At 40.8% G+C, this 21,557-nt stretch overlaps 1 protein-coding gene across 4 annotated transcripts in view; it reads left to right on the forward strand.

The window, feature by feature from the left end:
- The window catches only part of SYNE1 (spectrin repeat containing nuclear envelope protein 1), a 361,050-nt gene that overhangs the window by 327,302 nt on the left and 12,191 nt on the right, over positions 1-21,557 (forward strand). For all 4 annotated transcript variants that reach the window (XM_068550708.1, XM_068550709.1, XM_068550710.1 and 1 more), the window contains 12 exons: positions 1,234-1,421; positions 2,314-2,464; positions 5,840-6,022; positions 6,292-6,429; positions 8,445-8,636; positions 9,539-9,872; positions 12,447-12,515; positions 14,244-14,386; positions 16,068-16,194; positions 16,777-16,988; positions 19,355-19,555; positions 20,838-20,966. In XM_068550708.1, the coding sequence (XP_068406809.1) occupies positions 1,234-1,421; positions 2,314-2,464; positions 5,840-6,022; positions 6,292-6,429; positions 8,445-8,636; positions 9,539-9,872; positions 12,447-12,515; positions 14,244-14,386; positions 16,068-16,194; positions 16,777-16,988; positions 19,355-19,555; positions 20,838-20,966 (2,067 nt within the window). The remainder of the gene's footprint in view (positions 1-1,233; positions 1,422-2,313; positions 2,465-5,839; positions 6,023-6,291; positions 6,430-8,444; positions 8,637-9,538; positions 9,873-12,446; positions 12,516-14,243; positions 14,387-16,067; positions 16,195-16,776; positions 16,989-19,354; positions 19,556-20,837; positions 20,967-21,557) is intronic.

Genomic DNA, 21,557 nt, shown 5'->3' on the forward strand with positions numbered 1-21,557 from the left:
TCATCAAGGTCCTCAATGTATTTTCCTTTTCTTTTATACAGTTCTCGAATTTGCCTAGCTTTTCTCTTGATAATTCCTCAACTTACTCAGGTAGCTGGGATTTATATTCTTGTATGTATATTCTTCTTCCTGTTTTTCTCCTTAACACCATGTTCCAATGTCTTCTATACAAACTCTAGCTTATTGTTGAATGCAATAACAGTGCCTTTGATTAATTTTGGAGATTTCATAAACTCCATAGACACAAGAAAATAAATTCTGTAAAATATTTCTATTTCACTAAACCGTCGTTTCAAATCTCTTGCATAACCTCTCAGTTATATGGAAGTTATCACAGGAATTGCTGGTCTAAAAATATAAAATAAAAATATTACAAAACTTGAACTTTATTATCATATTTCATATCTTCCTATTTCTGTCCTACATTTAAATTTGCTCACTGAGGAAGCTGCTGATGATAACGATGCCATACATGACAGAAAACCTAGGCGCCTTAAACCATGGTACCTATTTTTTTTTTATGTCTGCGTTGGGTCTTCGTTTCTGTGCGAGGGCTCTCTCTAGTTGCGGCAAGTGGGGGCCACTCTTCATCGCGGTCTCTCTTGTTGCGGAGCACAGGCTCCAGACGCGCAGGCTCAGTAATTGTGGCTCACGGGCCTAGTAGCTCCGCGGCATGTGGGATCTTCCCAGACCAGGGCTAGAACCCGTGTCCCCCACACCGGCAGGCAGATTCTCAACCACTGCGCCACCAGGGAGGCCCCCATGGTACCTTTTAATGATGGGGGCATTAACTGTTTAAAACAGTTTGCAGATCTTTGGAGATCAAATCCCAGGTTTTGAGTGCCAGCTGTTAACAGGAGCACATGTATTCCTTTGACTGATCGATCTATGGATTGGAATGGAAGGGATATATCTGTGAAGTAGAGACTGGGGCAAGATTCATTTTTCAATCACTAAAGAAGCTCATTTTACTCAATACAGTTGATGTAGTCTCTTTCATTTGTTCAGTTGATATTTTGGCTTTGCTCACATAGCTAAAATATTTCTAGATGCATTTTGTCATACTTTTGAGGTTGCGGTATTTTATAAAGGAACTTGAGGAAACTTCATGCGTTCAAGGAAATGAAATATCTGTCAAGGTTTTGCCTAACCATTTCTGAGTCAGTGAATACTGCTGCAGTGTCTCCCATCTGTACGCAAGTGTTTGAATGAAGCGTGTCTCCTTCCCTGCAGGAGCTTCAGAGAGACATAGAGAAACACAGCACGGGTGTGGCCTCTGTCCTCAACCTGTGCGAGGTTCTCCTGCATGACTGTGACGCCTGTGCCACAGATGCCGAGTGCGGTTCCATCCAGCAGGCTACGCGCAACCTGGACCGGCGATGGAGAAATATCTGCGCTGTGTCCATGGAAAGAAGGCTAAAGTAAGCCGGGCTGTGCAAACAGTTGCGAAAGAGGAAGGACCAAAAAAACAAAAAATTTACCCAGAGTGTCTACGGTTCACTATTTGCTTTTGGTTGCAATGTCCAAAAATAGCCTTGGTTTCCCAAAGTTGCCGTCATCTACATTTAGTTAGGAAAATAAGTACGTATAAAGGTCATATATAAATATAACAAGCCAAGTTACACCTGACCTAACAGTTTAAATATAATTCAGAGAAATTAAAATATGCCCTTGCTGAACAAATATAATGTTACAGAATTGGTGCTCTGGAAAACTAACATTCTTTCATGAAAAAGGAAATAATAAAACAAAGGACTTATCTTTAAGCCCTTTGAAATTCAAGGTGGTAAAAAAAATAGTGATATGTTAGAAAATTATCACAGCGACTTAAGGCACATAATCTTTGTGCTCTCTGGGGAACTCTTGAAAGGATAATGTTTATCTTGCTGTCATCGGTCGATTTTGATAAGGGTAAATTTGACATTGAACTTAAATGGATTTTCAAACCTTAGTGTTAGTTCAGCGGAAGCTTGGTGTGAGTGTGCACTGCAGGCACGGTGTTGCACTTTTAAACTTCCTTGCACATACCCAGAACTGTTCACACCGCGTGCTTGTCTTACTCAGTTTGACTAATTCCAAATCCAGAGCTGCAGGACGTGTGTTTAAACACACACACACACGCACAGCTGTTTCATCTTAGCTCAAACAGTTGTTTCTTTTTCAGTCTGGGCAAATTTGGCTCAGGGAATGGTTATTGTTTGGCACCCGGCTGCTTGTTTTGGGCCCTCTTAGTCCTGTTGCAGGTATCAGACAGGGTTCTGGAGCAAAAACAGTCTCAAGCAATCAGATTCTGTTCTTTCATTTCTGTCTCAGAATTGAAGAGACGTGGCGATTGTGGCAGAAGTTCCTGGATGACTTTTCTCGTTTTGAAGATTGGCTGAAATGTTCGGAAAGGGTAGCTGCCTTCCCCAGCTCTTCTGGGGTGCTCTATACAGTTGCCAAGGACGAACTAAAGAAATTTGAGGTGATTTTCAGTTTCAAATATTTCATCTTTATTTTGCTACAAGAGTAGCCAGCTGATAGTTGGTGCCCCAAGACCTAAACAATCTGTTCACCCACATATTATTTGTTCAAACAGCTAGGTGATGACTTTCTGGCCATCTTTATTATTACCTCATAAGTAGGCAAAGAAGAAGAGAAAGGAAGTTTTTACTTTAAGATTGTCAAGAATTACAAATAAAGTAGTAATGCTCTTCATTACATTATAGAATTATTCAATTCTGTTAGAAAACACGAATCATGATTCCCCCCAAAAGATCTTGGCATTCTTTTGATTTCATAATTTTTTACAGTCAACCTTCTAAGATTCAGATATGATGGTTTTCCATACCAAAAAAATAAATAAATAAATGGTCATGAAGAACCTAAGGGCAAGACAGGAACAAAGACACAGACCTCCTAGAGAATGGACTTGAGGATATGGGGAGGGGGAAGGGTAAGCTGGGACAAAGTGAGAGAGTGGCATGGACATATATACACTACCAAATGTAAAATAGATAGCTAGTGGGAAGCAGCCGCAGAGCACAGGGAGATCAGCTCGGTGCTTTTTGACCATCTAGAAGGGTGGGATAGGGAGGGTAGGAGGGAGGGAGACACAAGAGGGAAGAGATATGGGGACATATGTATTTGTATAACTGATTCACTTTGTTATAAAGCAGAAACTAACACACCATTGTAAAGCAATTATACTCCAATAAAGATGTTTAAAAAAAAAAACAAAAAACAAAAACAAAAACATCTATCTGTCTTTCAATGTATTTTCTTGATTTTTTTTTTACCTAACTGGAGCATAGATATATATGTATTTTTTAATCATTGATAAAATAGAATTGGCTCCAGAATTGATCAAATATTTTAAATCATAACCATCTCTAATTATAAATGAAGAGCGGTGCCATTCTTGAGTCACCAAGATTTTTCAATTTTATAGAGACAAAAATAGCAGCAGTATAATCGTATTCATAAACAAAGGAATCATTCAGTAACAGATTCTAGTTCCTTGCCATTTGGGGCAGTCTCGAGGCTTGCTCTGTCACTGTCACATAGGATGAAATCCCAACTTCTCAGCCTCTCATTTTCACAGAGGACCTGACGTAGCCTTAAGCTGACCATTTTTTAATTTGAAGTTTCTTTTTCCATCAATGCCCACTGATCGGCAGTTGTGTTCTCAGATACACTGACAGAGAGCAGTTCTGATGCATGAATCTTACAAAAATCATTCTCGGTTGCTAAGTCTGCCCCAAGCTCCCTGAGATATTTTAAACTAAGACTAAAAAAATCCAACCAAATTCAGCTGGATTCATTTTTACCTTGTGACGCCAATTAACCAGGCATTTTTTGAGGCCTGTTATAGTAAACATGAAGTTTAGTTTTTGTTCTTGTGGAGTTTAAAATCTACGAGTCATAGATGGGCAAGTCATGAATCTATAAAAGTGTTCAAATACTATGTGAAATAAATAAGAATATTCTGATGTCTGAATATGCACTTATATGTAACTGTACCACTAAATTCCAGGAAAAAAAAATCCTATCTAAAAGGTTTTCCCTTAGAAAAGTTCTAGTAAAAAGCCACCATAAATTCTGCAGCAGATTTCAGATCATCCCGCTGTGAACCAATGCTAGTGGAAATATTTTTGTACTGCATCTTATTACACTCAGCTTCATAACGGTTAAACCTTCTATAATTGGCTTATACTACAAAGCAGATTAAGTAAGATCCTTGTTGATGCTATTTTAGACCCTCAGATTTTATGACAAAGGTTAGCCATGTAGTTAAGCTTATAATGCTATATAGTTATATATAGTTATATATATATATATATATATATATATATATATATATATATATATATAGCTAGTTATAATGAATGATTTTATAGCTAGTTATAATGAATTATATAGCTAGTTATAATGAATGATTTTATTATTTATCTTTGTAGTTAATTTTCTTAAGAGACAGAAATAAATTACAAAAACAAAATTTTGTTTGAGGGCGGTCTTTGCCTGTTCAATTGCACAATTGCACAAATATTGGGGACAGATCTGGGTGTGCTGGGGTACCCAACCATGGTGCCCGCCTTCACGCCAGTGAGAAAACATATTCTGTGACTTCCAGTAATGGCAAAAGCTGAACTTGCCTTACCACTTCCTTTTCTGGGGAAATAATTTAAAGTTTGTAGAATACAAGGTTGGATTTACTCGGATAAAGGCTCTTAAAGCAACTCTCAGAAGGAAAACCATTTCAGAGGCGGAAGTGTGGTGGCATGTAAATAGTGTGACAAGCCAAAGGAAGCAAAACTTGGGGATTTAGATGAGTACAGTCCAATCAGTTATACAATTTTCTGTCCAATACCAGGATGAAAATCAGTCATAAATCATACACATAAGTTTGAAATAAAAAAGCTTCATTTTATTTTGGCCAAATGATTCTTATGCTAGGGTTATGCTACATTACAGAGAAAAAGAAGAGAGAGTATTTTACCTGCGGAAACTCTTAAGCTGTGCATGGGGTAACCTCAGAAGTAAATAGCTACTACTATGTAAGGTGTCACATCAGCTCTAAAACGTTTTATGAAAACTGAGTCATTCGGGGGCAACAAAAAAGAAATAGAGCATGTTCCACACTTTTTTTACTAAGCTGTTTTTCTTAAAAGTTAATAATAGCTTGCATTTAGAAGACCTTCTGCAAAAGGTAGTTTTATTTTTTTTAATGGACACCAGAATTGAGGTAATTTCTGGATTTCTTAGGAAATAACATATTTTACAAATTAAAGAGACAGTTCTATGATATCTTTTCTCAGTATGGACATCAGAAATTTTGAACATTTTAAACTCACATTTCAGCATACATACATATTTATGTAATCAGTTTGCTTTTTGGGAAAGTTTTTTCAGGCTGTTTATTTTAAAAGCTATATTATATATGTGTATGTGTATGTTCGAATGTATATATTATATACGTATATGTGTACATGTTATATGTATATGTGTGTGTTCTATATATATATGTATATATCATATGTATGTGTGTATGTTCTCAATGTATGTGCATATATTATATATTTATATTGTATATGTATTTGTGTATATACATATATTTATTACTGTTTACCGTTTTCTTTCATATTTTTGTTTGATCAACTCCCTTTCCCTAAGCCACACCGATAACATTACTTTACTTTAACAAGTGGAAGTATATGCTGTTTAGAAATTGTCTTTTCCCACTTGGGGGGAAGAGTTGACTTCCTGTTCTGCCTGACATCACAATATGAAACCCAGACACCCTTGCTGAGAGCCCTCCGCTCATCTCCCTGTCTGATGTGCCTCTTTGTGGTCTTAGGGTTTCCAGCGACAGGTCCATGAGACCCTGACCCAGCTGGAACTGATCAACAAGCAGTACCGCCGCCTGGCCAGAGAGAACCGCACCGACTCGGCCTGCAGCCTGAAACATATGATCCACGAAGGCAACCAGAGATGGGACAACCTGCAGAAGCGCGTCACCTCCATCTTGCGCAGACTCAAGGTCTATACTACGCCTCCTCTGTAGCCTAGAGGCCCGGAGGACAGGATCGGGCCGTTTGTACACAGTATTAGGACATAGTCTCAGTGACTTTGTAAGACTGGGATGGCAAGAGATTGAGGTATCCAGCATGAATTTATATGGTAAAAAATTGCAGGGCTCTGGTTGCTCATTGAGAAAATGACTTTCCAGGAGAACGTTGGAATTGACGGTTCCATCTCAGCACGTGTTTGTGGGCTTTTTCACTTTTATTCTTTTCTTTTCACATCCAGCATTTCATTGGCCAGCGGGAGGAGTTTGAGACTGCACGGGACAGCATCCTGGTGTGGCTGACAGAGATGGATTTGCAGCTCACTAACATTGAGCATTTTTCCGAGTGTGATGTTCAAGCTAAAATAAAGCAACTCAAGGTAATAAATTAGGGGTTATTCTTCAAATTATCAGTGCTAAGAGAGTCTGAAGAGGAAAGGATTTTTTAGATACTTTTGTGAAGAACATACTAAAGAACTGTTCTTTTTTTGTTTTATAAATTTATTTATGTATTTATTTATTTTTATTTTGGGCTGCATCGGATCTTTGTTGCTGTGAGCGGGTTTTCTCTAGTTGCGGCGAGCGGGGGCTACTCTTCATTGTGGTGCACAGGCTCTAGGCGCGCGGGCTTCAGTAGTTGTGGCACGTGGGCTCAGTAGTTGTGGTGCATGGGCTTAGCCACTCCGTGATCTTCCCAGACCAGGGCTTGAACCCATGTCTCCTGCATTGACAGGTGAACTCCCAACCACTGCACCACCAGGGAAGTCCAAAAAATTAGTTCTTCTTGATTGAAAACAAATTCAGAAAATAAGAAAGATATTAAAAATGAAATAAAGAGCATTACCCAGAGATACAACTTCCATTAACATATACACTTTAATTACCAACTTGATGGCCAGGATTGTTGTTTTTTAGTTCTTGTTGTTTTTTCTGATTTGTTTCTAGCACCTTCAAATTGTTTGACTCACATGATCCAGAGCAGTTCAACTTTCTAGTGTTGGGATTTCATTCCACATAGTCTACATTCTTAGGTGCCAAGTTAGTTTTTAAGCATGGTTGGTATGTTTCAGTATATAACTCAAACACAGTGGCTAGTTAAACATTTTAAATGGGGATGGATATATATTAGATATAAGGATTCCCTGAAAGGAAGAGTGTTTAACATCTTGAATAATATGCAATGCAGCTTGTGAAATTTTCCTCCCAAGATAAGATAGATTTTTTTTTTTAAAGAATAGTCATGATGCCCATAACTTTAAGGTTGTTATAATAAAACAAGGAAGTTACTTTTAATCAGTGATTCTCAGGATAAAAAAATCATAAAATAGCCCTGGTATTCTGCCCAGCCTCTCTCTCTCCATCCCTCCCTTCACCTCAATTCTTGCAAGTCATTTCACAGGTAAATCAATATTTTAAAGCTTCATTTTCTACCAAGTGGTAGTTGAATCTTTTCTTTTTGGACTCTGGCAGGGTCATGGCATTTATTAACACCCTCCCTCTCCCTTGGCAGTCTTTTTATTATTGTGCAATTTCAACTATTCCAGAGTTTATTCTTTTTTTTTGGGGGGGGGGGTGTTGCGTAGGGTCTTAGTTGCGACAGGAGGGCTCCTTGGTTGCGGCTCGCCAGCCCCTTAGTTTTGGCATGCGAACTCTTAGTTGCAGCATGCATGTGGGATCTAGTTCCCTGACCGGGGATCGAACCCGGGTCCCCTGCATTGGGAGCACGGAGTCTTAACCACTGCGCCACCAGGGAAGTTTCTCCAGAGTTTATTCTTGTGTTGAATTAAAATTTATCCCCTGAAACTTGTCCCCTGTAGCTGAACTGTTTTGAATCATATAGAATGAGTCTAAATAATCCTCCAGAATTACCTGTTTTTCAAATAATTATAATCTTTCCTGCTTATGTCCTGAAACAATTTTAAAAAATCATCTGAGAAGAATTTGTGACATTGTCATTTGGATGGCTTTCCTTCGTCATGTTTGACATGTCAGGAAATCTAAAATTAAAATATCCAATATAATTCTTTAAAATGCTAAATTTATTTCAGTGGCACTGTATTGCTTACCATTGCTTTTCATCAGGGGCCACCAGTGCTGTCAACTTTATGATGGGTTTGAATGTTTGTTCCTGTGATTCTCTTACCCGCACTGTCTGTGGTGGTAAATTTTATTAGTGAAAGGCACCTCTCTGGTCATGGAATTCTAACAATGCCATTTCTGCCTCCTGTTCTGATTTAAAATTTTTATGTTTTACTTTAGAAAGTCATAGCCTCTTGGCTTGTCATTGTCTATGGTAAATTTAATATCCCCTACATGGTTTTTCTAAATATGTATTTTAGAATTACTTCATGTCCAAGTGAGAAATAAAAAATTACATGCAATATGTGCTCCCTAGGCCTTCCAGCAGGAAATCTCATTGAACCGCAATAAGATTGAGCAGATAATTGCCCAAGGAGAACAGCTGATAGAAAAGAGTGAACCCCTGGATGCCACGTTCATTGAAGAAGAGCTGGATGAACTCCGACGTTACTGTCAGGAGGTCTTCGGGCGTGTGGAAAGATACCATAAGAAACTGATTCGCCTGCCTGTATGTGACATTGTTTTTTCATTATCATGAAATCTAAAGAGAATTAATAATGTGGACTTAGGTAACATCGTTGAGTGGGCAAGAGCCCGGACTCTGGAGCCAGAGTGCCTGGGTTCCAGCCCCAGCTCTGGCTACGTCACCTTGGGCAAGTTACTTCACGTCACTTGCCTTGGTTTCCTCAGTTGTAAAACTGGTTTAATAACAGTACCTACCTTGTAGAAAGGATTGCTTTGGGCATGAAATGAGTTAACATATATACATATAAAGAGCTTAGATGAGTACTTGGTACACATCTTCCATGGAAGATAAAGAAGCTTCTAGAAGAAACAAGGGAATGAAAGTGAGCAATGTAAACAGTGGCTCAATTGATGAGGTTGTTTACTTGAATTTCTTTTTTCTCTTCCATTTCCCTAATTGCTACCGTAATCACATCTCATTGTCAAGATGCTATTATTAGAATATTTGGAATCTTCTGTGATAAAATATATTTTATATCTGGGATATAAGGTATAAAAGGACCAGCTAAGGTTTTATTAGTAATTCCCTTTTGCTCCTGATATGTGCCATTCTGTACTTACTGTGTTGCAGATTAGGTACTAGGTTGCCTTTATTTACATTATCTTATTTAATCTTATATCAATGCTTTGAAGTAGGTCTTGATATTATTTCCATTTTTCCATGATAAAACTGAGAATTTACTAGATTAATGTATAAGACATTTTAAAAAGTTATCAGAAGATACTTATTTATTTGATGATAGGAAGTTTAAAATTACCCCCAGCGAGGTAGGAATGTGGTCCCGATAAGCTTGAGTGCTGAGATTTGGTGAAAGGCAGAGCACAGAGTGGGAAGGGGGTCAGCTGACCGCTGCGGTAACAGGGCTGGCTTGACTGCGTTTCCAGCTCCCAGATGACGAGCACGACCTCTCTGACCGGGAGCTGGAGCTGGAGGAGGCTGCAGCTCTGTCGGACCTCCACTGGCGTGACACCTCCGCGGACAGCGTGCTCTCCCCCCAGCCCTCCTCCAACCCCTCCCTCTCACTCGCCCAGCCCCTCCAGAGCGAGAGGTCCGGACGAGACACCCCTGCCAGTGTGGACTCCATCCCTCTGGAGTGGGACCATGACTACGACCTCAGTCGTGACCTAGAGTCTGCTGTGTCCAGAGCTCTGCCCTCTGAGGACGAAGAGGGTCAGGAAGATAAAGACTTCTACCTCAGGGGAGCTGTTGGTCTCTCAGGTAAGAAAGAGCTCCTCCTGTATGCTGGCTTGAAAGAAAATGAAAAGGAGTGGATGCTCTACTGGAAATCTGTGTGCTGACCAGAATCATCTTTCTTCTCCCATTAGGGGGACTTATACACAAATGAATAATTGGATACTAACATGATTCGCAAATATAAAATTGTCATTGTGGCCACTGATTTATCCCACATATACTTATGTTCTTACTACGTGACAAGCACTTTATAAGTACTGGAAATACACAGTTCCTTTTCTTCTCAAAGAGCTCACACTCTAGCGTGGAACACAGACAAGTAAGAAACGGCCGTGTGAAATGTTTGGCACTAGGATAGCAATGTACACATGGTGGTGTAGAAGCACAGCCCAGGGATGACTAAGCTGGCGCTTTGAGGAGAGGCTTTAGGGAAGAGACTTGAGCTGAGACCTGAAGGATGAATAGGAGTTGGTCAGGAGGACGCAGCAATGTTCAGAGCAAGAAAGGAAAGCATGCCCATCTTGGATTTATGATTAGCCTCAGCGCTTTTGGTCACCTGGAGTTTGTCCAGAATGACAAGGCTGTAGACTGGGAGGCATGGAATGAACAAAGAGGAGGTGGAAAGGCAAACCAGGACCTGGTCAGAAAGCAACCCGTTCATCATGGAAAGGAGTTTGGTTTTTATCATGAAGGCCATGGAGAGCCACAGCAGGGCTCTAAGGAGGGAGGCAATGTGATCAGATGCATATTTCCTTTTTTTTCTTTTTTTTTTGTTAATAAATTTATTTATTTTATTTATTTATTTTTGGCTGCATTGGGTCTTCATTGCTGCGCGCGGGCTTTCTCCAGTTGCGGAGAGCGGGGGCTACTCTTCGTTGTGGTGCATGAGCTTCCTGTTGCAGTGGCTTCTCTTGTTGTGGAGCATGGGCTCTAGGCGCGCGGGCTTCAGTAGTTGTGGCACGCCGCCTTAGCAGTTGTGGCGCATGGGCTTAGTTGCTCTGCGGCATGTGGGATCTTCCCCGGCCAGGGATTGAACCCGTGTCCCCTGCATTGGCAGGTGGATTCTTAACCACTGCGCCACCAGGGAAGTCCCGATGCATATTTTCAAAGAATCTGTCTCAATACTATCTAGAGAAGGGCACATTGAAAGAGAGACCAAGAGGAATTGTTTTACAATCCAGGGCACAGATATGATGGTGGCCTGAACTAAGGAAGCAGCACTGGGAATGGAAAGAATGGAAGAGCTATGAGAAATCATAAGACAGCTCCTCCATCACTGATGATTGATCGAATTGGGATTGAAGTGATTTTCTGGCTTGGGCATCTTGGTGAAAGATGCAGGTGGTCCTAGGCTCTGAGGACCATGAGCAGGAGAGAATGTTCTGGGTGTCTGTGGAGCCACGGGGGCAGGACAGTGAGAAAGGGGGAGGTGATGAGTTCCTCTGTGCACATCCTGAACTTGAGATGCTGTAGACTATCCCAAGGGAAAAAGCCAGCAGTAGATGGATGCATGGATCTGAATTTCAGGAACCGGAAATGCCAATTAGGTAGTTTTCCACATAGTGGTCACCAAGGGAAGGAAGGAGATCACACAGGAAGAGTGTATGAAGGGATACAAGAAGTATGAAACTTCAAGAAACACATATAGTGAAGGGATGGACAGAGGAAGAGGAGCATTGTAAGGAAGGTGAGTAAAAATAGAATAAATAATCGGAGGCCAATTTGTAGCGCTTGTAAACGCATCTCACACATTCTCTAAAAGAGAATTTCTGCTTGTTTCTGATGGTTCACAGTTGGATTCCCAAGGGTATGACACTGTCTAAAAGGAAAATGATTTCTCTCGTTTCTATTTTGTTTTTATGGTGCAACCTAATAGTTAGGCATTTTGCATCTAAAGCAGAACTGTCCACTATGTAGCCCTCGGCCACACGTGACAGCTGGACACTGAAATGTGACCGTGCAGACTGAGATTTGCTGTGTCAAATGCACTTACACGAATACACAAAATTCAAAAACTTAGCACAAAAGAAAGCATGTAAAATATGCATAATAGTATTTATGTTGATTACGTGTTAGGATTAGGGTATATTGGTTTAGTAAAATTAAGTATTAAAATTATTTTCATCCCTTTCTTGTTACTTTTTCATTGTGGCCCTTAGACGCTTTAAAATAATCTACGTGGCTCATGTTATTTCTATTGGACAGCGCTGCTCTAGAACCTGACTGTCTTGGTTGAAATCCCAGTTATGGCACTACTAGCTGTTGAAACTTGGATGAGTAACTTCATTCCCCTGAACCTCAGTTTTCTTATCAATAAAATGAGAGTAACACTTCCATGCACCCTGTAGGATTTCTGTGAGGATAAATGAGTGCTTAGAACAGCACCTGGCTCATAAAACACTCAATCAATGTGAGCCCTTATTATGATTTATTTCAGGAACCCTTTGGTGATCGTACTCAGACTTCTCTGTATGTTCAAGAGTTATCTGCCGAGGAGGAATAACTTCCTTTTTTTCCCTAAGAAAGTTATTTTCCTGCCATCAGGGAATCAAGGTTTCCAGACCTTAGCTGTCAACTTAGACTGTGCTCTTTTTGCAGATGTAATGATCCCCGCAAGTCCTGAGGCCTATGTTAAACTCACAGAAAGTGCAATCAGAAATACCTCTGGTAGGCGCCAAAAGCCAAAGTGCCCCTCTGTCCCTCACCTGTAACAAGCCTCCTCCACTCCCAGCACATCTACTGTACCTCTCACTGCTCTGTGCCAAAAGCATGTTAAGGCAGAACCTTCCTCTCTGACTGCTGTCTCAGAAACAAAAACCAAAACATTTGGTTGATCAACACCAAGAATAAGATTCCAATAATCAAGTGCAATAAAGCAACTGCTCAACTTGCTAAATGGTAATCACTCTCAGTAAGTGTGAACCTATGATGCCCATTAATGGCAGAAAATAGGAGATGGAAACACTAGTCTTAGCATTGGTGCTTTAGTGCCCTGCTTGGTTGTAGCAGGTCTGGCTTCGTGACTTCGAGGAGGGCTTGCAGACCCACCTCTGGCTGAGGAATCAGGGCTCAAGGATCTGGTCCCAAGTCCACCAGCCTATACGTGTGACCTCAGGCCCACCATTCATCCTCCTGATCTCAGGGGTCCCATATAAGACAAGGGGTGAAATCAGATATTCAGCTCTAAAAAATTATACTTTTAGTTGAATAAGTCTTACTACCCCATAAAGCAATTTGACATGAGAATGTATTCCACAGTATCTTAAGACTTAGATTTTCCAAAAAAAAAAAAAGAATTAGATTCTTCTTTAAGGACAGAACTATTTCTGAAACAAGAAGGCTTAAAGAAAGGAAAACGGAACTCGTTTTGCTTAATGTTGCTCTAGACAAACTGTAGCTCAGGGTCAGTAATTTGGAGGACATTGGAGAGAATAGGGTTTGACCACAGTGATAGGATATTGAATTGTGAGTTTGTTAGTTTACACTTTAGTTTTTGCAGAAAAGCAAAAGGACAGGAAGTAAAGTAGCATTACTGAAATGGTTACTGCCTGAGTGATTCCCAGTGAGAAACCTCTTCCAGGTGTATTTAGAAGGTCTTTTTTCCAAAAAAGAATTAATAAAGCTTACTAATATTTATTCTGCTTTCACCCTGTGCTAGCTTCACTCTGATGATCAATGTTCTTATTGAATTCAAAGACTGTAATACACACACACACACAATAATTTTGCCAAAGGATATCACATCTCTCAAAGGAGATGAGCTAGAAGTTCTAAGCTGTGAGTGAGAACATACCTGGATGGAAATGGTAAAAATCTTAGCTTTCTCCTGATTTTGTTTCAGGTTTGAAACAAAAGCAAGCCATTGCTAGTTTGGTACCTCCACACATACCCGTCCTGAGCTAGTCTTTTCTTGGTTCACTTGAAGTCCCGCCTTAAGTGAATGATGCAGCCACCTGGGACTTCAGAGGCACTATCTTCTACTGAGATGCAGAAAGGAAAATTAGAGGGTGTGTCTTTTTCTGTTTGATAAGTGACTGCAGAGGGAGCCTGAGATGTAACTGCCTCCTAGTTACTGGGGAGCAGAAGCCATCACCTGAGGTCTTTAGAAAGCTTACAACACGCAGTTTTCAGGGGATGAGCCGGAAGAGGGAATAGAAGCAGAGGCTGTTAGAACCCACCACAGGCCCCTTGTGCAACACCCAGTCTGCTTGGACTCTTGGTCAAGCACATTCATTGGTCTGATAATTCGAACTCCTAACCCACCAACATGTCGGTACTAAATGTGCTTTATGATTACCCACGCACGTACCATCTCTCTACTGCCTTAGCTGTAGAATTTCTTAACCATCTCCTTGAATGTCAAGCTTGTAAAGATTCTTATGGTCGACACTGCAGGGGATCCTAGCACCTTGGAGTCACAGATCCAACAACTGGGCAAAGCCCTGGATGACAGCCACTTTCAGATGCAGCAAATGGAGAATATCATCCACAGCAAAACTCCCACAGGACCAGAGCTAGACTCCAGCTACAGAGGCTATGTGAGTATCCGGACCCTCGTGATCCTGACACGTACCTGGTAATCACAATCGTGTGACAAAGAACAGTCCATCTGTGGCACGAGGGTTGTGTCAGCTCTCCATGTACCAAGCTGCCCTTGAACTCGTGTGTGTGCAAAACAAAGCCCTGTTAGTAGATTACCTTTTGAGCAAAACTGGTCTGTGCTCAGACCCACTGATCTACCCTAATGACCAGCCTGGTCCTTTACACGGAGAACTGAGTGAAATCCATTTAATTGAAAGCAGCAAAATGCTTTGGCTCTGGAAAGTGATTAGGCATTTTTCCAAATGCAGCTAATGATTTTCTGACCAAGAATATCCTTGGAGCAAGCAGCAGATTTTAGCTGGTAGATTACTAACACGGAATTGTTTTAGTTCTTTTCCTAGGTGTCTTGATTCACTTGATGATCTTGGGACTTTTTTAATGCTCTGTTATTTGTATGCTCCTTCTGGAGAAAACAGTTCTGACTAACAACAGAGATTTGGGGAAAAGATGGCAAGAGATTGTGTGTATTACCAGTTCCATTTTCGAAGCTTTTTGTAAAGTAATAACTTCATTTGCTCTGCTTAGGTTACTGACGACCGAATAACTTTTCTCAGAGAATTACCTGTTTTCCTACACATACTTATGCGAGAGGATTTGAAAGCGAATCTCTTCTATGCCTCATATCATTTCTTTTCACACCCAAAAGACCGCTTTGTAAAAGGAAAGAAAAATTAATTTCCCTAAGCCTAATGACAACACACACGTACTGCTTTTTGAAACCAGGCAAGAGAACCATTCTAGTTATATATGCTAACGTTAATATCCTCACAATCACAGAAGACTCATTAATCATGAGCTTACTTCCTGTCTGGTTTGGCCTATTATACTGACTTCTTTTATAGTGAAACCTCTTTTTTAAAAATATAATTTCACGATGAGCATGCCGACATCACTGAGGTTGTACTTAACACCACTCAAAAGCAATCAAAGTAACTTAATAGCAATGTAATTTCCTGAAGGCTTTGAAAGAAAATGTTATGATCAGTATAGCAGGAGTGTCTTGAAATGATTTGTTCTTTTAATCTTTGAATACTGTGCATGATATTAAACACGGAGTTGGAAGCTTTTCTTTTGATGTTAGAATTTATTCCCTTAGTATCTATTAACCATTGCTTAAATTTTCTCATGAAACAGCTGGCTTTAATATTGCTTTATTCTTTTAAGTATTTTAATTATTTAATACAAATAAACGTCCCTTTGAGATTTGTGGTAATATTACTCTTCCCACACTTCAGTTTAAGAAAAAGGGAGCAGCTTGCCAAAAACTATGTATCGTATTGCCAGCTGGGGGCTCTGAGTGTTAAATCCCAGATTGGTTTAGTCTGTTTTGATTCATAAATTTTAAAAGAAATTTTGAAGACTTATGCAAAACCACCTGTGCCAAGTATATCTTCAAGGCATTGCTTTATGTAAATATGAATGCGTCACATGTTTAAGAAGCATGTTTTTGAACTTGACTTTTTTGTTTTCAGCAGAGCGGCTTAACTCTTTATAGAGAAGTAGCGCACAGCTACTGCCCTTTTTGAGGAACTCCAGAGATATTTTCCCCGGGAGTTCTTGCACTCATGACAATTTGAGTATTTTGTGACGGGGGGCCCCTTTTCTGTGTCTAAACAGATGAAACTGCTGGGTGAATGCAGCGGCAGTATAGACTCAGTGAAAAGACTGGAGCACAAACTGGCCGAGGAAGAGGAGCATTTTCCTGGCTTTGTTAACCTGAATAGCACCGAAACCCAAACAGCTGGTGAGTGGGTTGTGCTCAATTCAAGACAGAGTGAAATAGAAGATCTCGAAGCACCCACCTCGTTGCCCCCGAGTTCCACTGTGCCACTGACCTCATTCTACACTGTTCTATCCTGAGAACTTTCCTCCATGTTACAATGATCTCTGGGGACAGAGGGGGAGGTGAAAATAATCACAGTGGTTTTTTTCCCCATGTCCCATGTATTTTAAGGCACCGTCTCTAATCACTAGTCAGGAATCTTCTGTGTGTGCTCTGTACGCTCTCAGAGCTTTCCTGCAGAAGGAAACCAAGAGTTGAATGTTATCTTCACCCACTTTAATGCTTATTACTTCATACAGCTCCTTACAGCATTAAATCTTAGGTAGTTAATATCTTTTCTCCATTATCATTAAAAATGCAGCTAGGAAAAACACAGCCACCATACTGTTATTTACAGCTGACAACAACAGAAATGCCCAGAGGCGTTACTTTTCTTTCTGTTGCTGTTTTAAAGTTAGCCACCCACGTAGGTTTCAAACATTTCCTGAACGTTCTCCGTGGAGGACAATCCCTCCCCATCCTGTGCGTGTGCTGTCTTGCCAGGTGTGATTGACCGCTGGGAGCTCCTCCAGGCGCAGGCCCTGAGCAAGGAGCTGAGGACGAAACAGAATCCCCAGAGGTGGCAGCAGTTTCACTCGGACCTGAACCGCGTGCTGACCTGGCTGCGGGAGACGGAGGAGGACCTGGAACGGCTTCAGCGCCTGCAGTGCAGCACTGATATCCAGCCCATCGCGCTCCAGATCAAAAAGCTCAAGGTAGCTACCCTTGGCCTTTCCCGCAGCGCCAGACAGAAAGCTGCCACGTGGCATGCCCGGTCAGATGACACCGCTAGCCCTGGCCGTTGTGCGGTCACACAGCAGCGGGGGAGTGGTCAGCACAAACGGACACGAACGCTTCCCCAGCCACCCCAGATCAGAGTGTTTATAGGAAGGCTTGGAAGGGTTGAGAGCTGGACTGCGTTGCAGAACCAGCCCCAGGAAAATAATCATGATTTGATGAATTGGTAGCTAAGAAATGACCAATTAAAATTTCATGAAATATCCAGGTACCTCTGGGACCTAATTAACCTCTTTTAAAGGAAATAACAGCTATGTCCTCAGGGTCCTACAAGTCTATATCTAGAGTTGGAGAGGAGTCCTCTCCCAGATCTTATACGTGTGAGTTTATGGAGACCTAAGGAAGCCACTTGACGTTCTGGAATCAGCAGAACTTCTGAAATAGATTATAGTAGTGGCAGAAGCAATTTTCAGTGAAATGAATCCAAGCAAACAAAACCCATGGAGTAATAGCAGTAAAACACCTGACGTTTACATTTGATTTTGACCTGGGTGGGTGTAGTGCACAAGATGACCTCTTTTAACTCCCTCTCTAGATCTTAAAAATCCTTCTCAGCCCAGCTATTGAAATGCATTGATATGTGGAGACTTTTTGTAAGCATACTGTGGATGGAGAGCTCAGTTTCTTCTTAATAGGCCTCTTGGTCCTGCCTTTTTGTTTGGAGAACGTCAAGGTGTGCTCTTCCTCAGAAGAGGAGGGCTACCGGGCCCTCCAGGCTCAAGGATTAAGCGCACTGCCTTTGTTTCTCCCTGAGTTCTCTGTATGCTGTTTCTTTTGGGGTGCTGTATTTCTGGTTTGTTTTAGTTGTTTTGTTTTAAATTTTCAAACAGTGAAGTGAGTCTTCCGCACAGATGCTCAAACTTCTTGTAGAATAGACTCTGCACCAGCTCCATCAATTTCAGGATGAAGGATGCAATTTACATGATCTGGATTACAAAATGCTTTTTTCTCTAGAGTACTTCAATTACTTTAGTTTCTCTCCAGGAAAATGTAAGGCAGTGTTGCATTATAACCAATTCCAAATAAGTTGATGAAACAAACACTGGCCAGAGTCTGAGACCTAAGCGAGATTAGAATGGAAAAATGAGACCTTGAAAGTCAGCCTGTGTGATAAGAAAAAGCCACCCTCCTCTGCACCTCTTCCCCATCTTTCCTATCTGTTTTCTGAGAATAAATCTGTGGAATAACCTAGTACTTTCTACAACATTTCTTGATTTTATACTGTCTCTGTGGTTGAATCTACATTATGGGATGTTAAGAATCCATTGAAAAGTGCAAATTTAAGACAAGTTGAAAACATAACAGAAATGGTGAGAAATTATAAGAAAATGTAGCCTGAGTCGATGTGATTTGTAGGATCACTGACCCTACCTTGATCTGGGAATATTTAAACAGTACCCAGATATTCAATTATTAATACATAAACTTGTACTTAAATTCTTGAAATTTAGTTCTAGATTTTGGGGAAATGCACACAGTAAAAAAATCAGTCACCTGTTTTTTTGGGAAACTAAACTAAATTGCTTAGCTGATGAAATACAGTTCATTCTCTTTACCATCACAAAAATCTGGCCTGTGACAGAGGCAATGTTCTCAGCCTGTGGGCCACTAACTCTCGGTGCCTGTGGAGTCAGAACAGCTGGAGGCCAGGGCCTGGGAATCTGCTTTCTTATCAAGCTTCCCATTTCATGCCTATGCACACAGCGTTGAGACCAGTTTGGGTTTGGTTTGGTTTGGTTTGGTTTGGTCTGTTGTTGAACTCCCATGCTGGGAATATGGGTGTTAATCATACTCCTTAGTTCACTCCCCAGGGCCATCATTGCTTCCTGCAAAGCTCCCCTTAATTTTATTTATCTATCCTTTTTTCCCCACTGTTTCTTAATCCCAATTCCTCAAACCCATGGCAACCATTCTGAAATTTTAACACATATTCTTTTTTCATATATATTCATGAAAAATGTGGACTTGTGTGTGTGCGCATGTATTTTAAATTACATAAATGCTGTTTTGTCACCCATATCAATCTGTTTCTCTTTCACTTTATACCACATTTTCTGAAGATTCATTCACATCGTCAAGCGCACATCTGATCCATCTCTTTTAACTACAGTGTGGTTTCCAGTGGTGTGCACCCACTGTATCTTATCTAGCCATCCTGCTAAGGCCAGTGTTAATTAATAGGTCTTTTAATTTGGGTGAAGCATTTCCAAAGGTCTTAGACTATTTTTCTGTAGTATTTTTATTGTTATTTCCCTTGTTTGATTGTTCTCCTTTCTCTTTGCAGGAGCTCCAGAAAGCTGTGGACCACCACAAGGCTATCATCCTCTCCATCAATCTGTGCAGCTCCGAGTTCACCCAGACTGGCAGTGAGGAGAGCCAGGATCTGCAGGGTCGCTTGTCCCAGATGAATGGCCGCTGGGAGCGCGTGTGCTCCCTGCTGGAGGAGTGGCGGGGCCTTCTCCAGGACGCACTGATGCAGTGTCAGGTCTGTGGGGCTTTGGGCCTGCCATGCTCTGAAGTCAAACATTTCCAGTGTAGCTGAGTCTGTGACTTGATTTATCAAGATCACTAGGGGGACGCAGTTACTCTCCAAAGTCAGTATTTGAGTGAGATAACTTTGTGCCCAAAGTCTTCATTTTACTGGAGAATTTGTACATGTGACCAGCAGTTCAAAGACCCCACTTCTTTACAGCTAACAAGAGCCTCTTCCCACAAGTTTATCTCAGCCTCACCATTCCTCCTTCGACTCATTCTTTACTCGTTCACCAGGTATTTTCTGAGCACATAGAAAGACATTTCTTGGACATCCAAGTGAGCATTACAAATATTTACTCATCCATTCAGACCACAATTATTTGCCAGGTGTTTACAGTCTGACAGATACTGCACTAAGCAGGCAGGATACAGCCCAGCCTCTGCTTTTGCTGGGGAAGACAGACAATAAAAATGCAATTAAATGTTTAACCAAGCTACTTACAGATGTTGATGATAAGAGTAACCGAAAAAAGCACTTTGGGAAGGTGATTGGGGAAGTTCTATGGATGTTTGAGCTGATTCTTGGAAAGATGTTGCCATGAAGGAGGTCAAGCAGATGGCAAGTCCCAGAAGCAGGAAAGGGCCTAGTGTGTTCAAAGACAGAAGAAAGGCCGGTGTGATCAGAGAGTAGTCAGAGAGGAAGGAAGGGATGAGAAAGATCTGGGAGGTGGTCAGGAAGCAGATCATGCAGGGCTTTGTGGGTCCTGGCCAGGAGTTTGGGTTATAATCTGGGCAGGATGGGAAGCCTGTTTCCCAGGATTATAGGTGCCCCGAGAGTAATAATAGCTCCTTGAAAGCAGGTACCCAAGCTGTGGTTTCACCCCTGCGCCGCCTCCCAGCACAGCGCCTCCCACGTTGGAGATCTTCTGTAACTATACCTTGAATAAATGAATACATGGACGCATGGAGAGATGGGATTGAATTTAGGCCTTCAAAGATGGGAAGATAAAGGAGCAGAGCTGCTTCCCTCTACATAGTATTATAGCCCTAGAAATTAAGCATTTTGATGCCAATTTTCCTTATGTCTAATTTTTCCCTCGAGTAATAAATTAGATGCTTTTGGTAAGAACATGAACTCAGATAATTACGACAGCTCTAGTGCCTTCCTTAGAAAGGAGTTGTGTATAAGATCTTAAAACCAACGGTAGGAATTGTAAAGCATGGATATTTAAGCTATGAGGGAAAGAAAAATATCTCATTCAAAATGATTTTATGCTCCATATTTTTTTTAGGATTTCCATGAAATGAGTCATGGTTTGCTTCTTATGCTTGAGAACATTGACAGAAGGAAAAATGAAATTGTGCCTGTTGATTCTAACCTTGACGCAGAGATACTTCAGGACCATCTCAAACAGCTTACGGTAAGATGTGTGGACTCGGGCAGCGTCTGGTTATGTTATAGGTGGTGCTACTTATCTACTTTTTCCATTATAATCTCTTAGTCTTTCTTTACCCCTCATGATTTCCCATCTCTGTGAAGCAAACATGTACATAGAAGATGATATCTATTAGCTTTAGAATCTGGTTCTAAAGCCATTGCTCATCTAAAAATCTCAGGCGGTCTTCATCTTAATTAGCTTGTTTTTATCAAGGCAGCTCTTTGGCAAATTACATTTATTTTAAATTTAAACTGTATGTGTTGAATCTACGTCCCAAGAATATATTGGGTGGCTGATAATTAAAGGAATTAAAATAGAGACCATTAAGACTTCTTAAGAAGAATTAAGTATACGGATTCAACACTAACCTTAGCACCAAGTTTTCTGAAAGCTAAGACAACAAGGGAAACATGATAAGTTAAATGATTTTTATTACCTGACAAAAAGGAAACAAACCAATTCTCAAGGAGCAAGAAACTTTTTTTAGTATTCAATTCAAAGGGAAATTTACAGGATTTCTGTGTAGATTCTTATAAAAAGAACTTTGGACAATATAATGTACAGCGTACTTAA

This window comes from Eschrichtius robustus, chromosome 9 (assembly GCF_028021215.1).
Source record: "Eschrichtius robustus isolate mEscRob2 chromosome 9, mEscRob2.pri, whole genome shotgun sequence".
NCBI lineage: Eukaryota > Metazoa > Chordata > Mammalia > Artiodactyla > Eschrichtiidae > Eschrichtius > Eschrichtius robustus.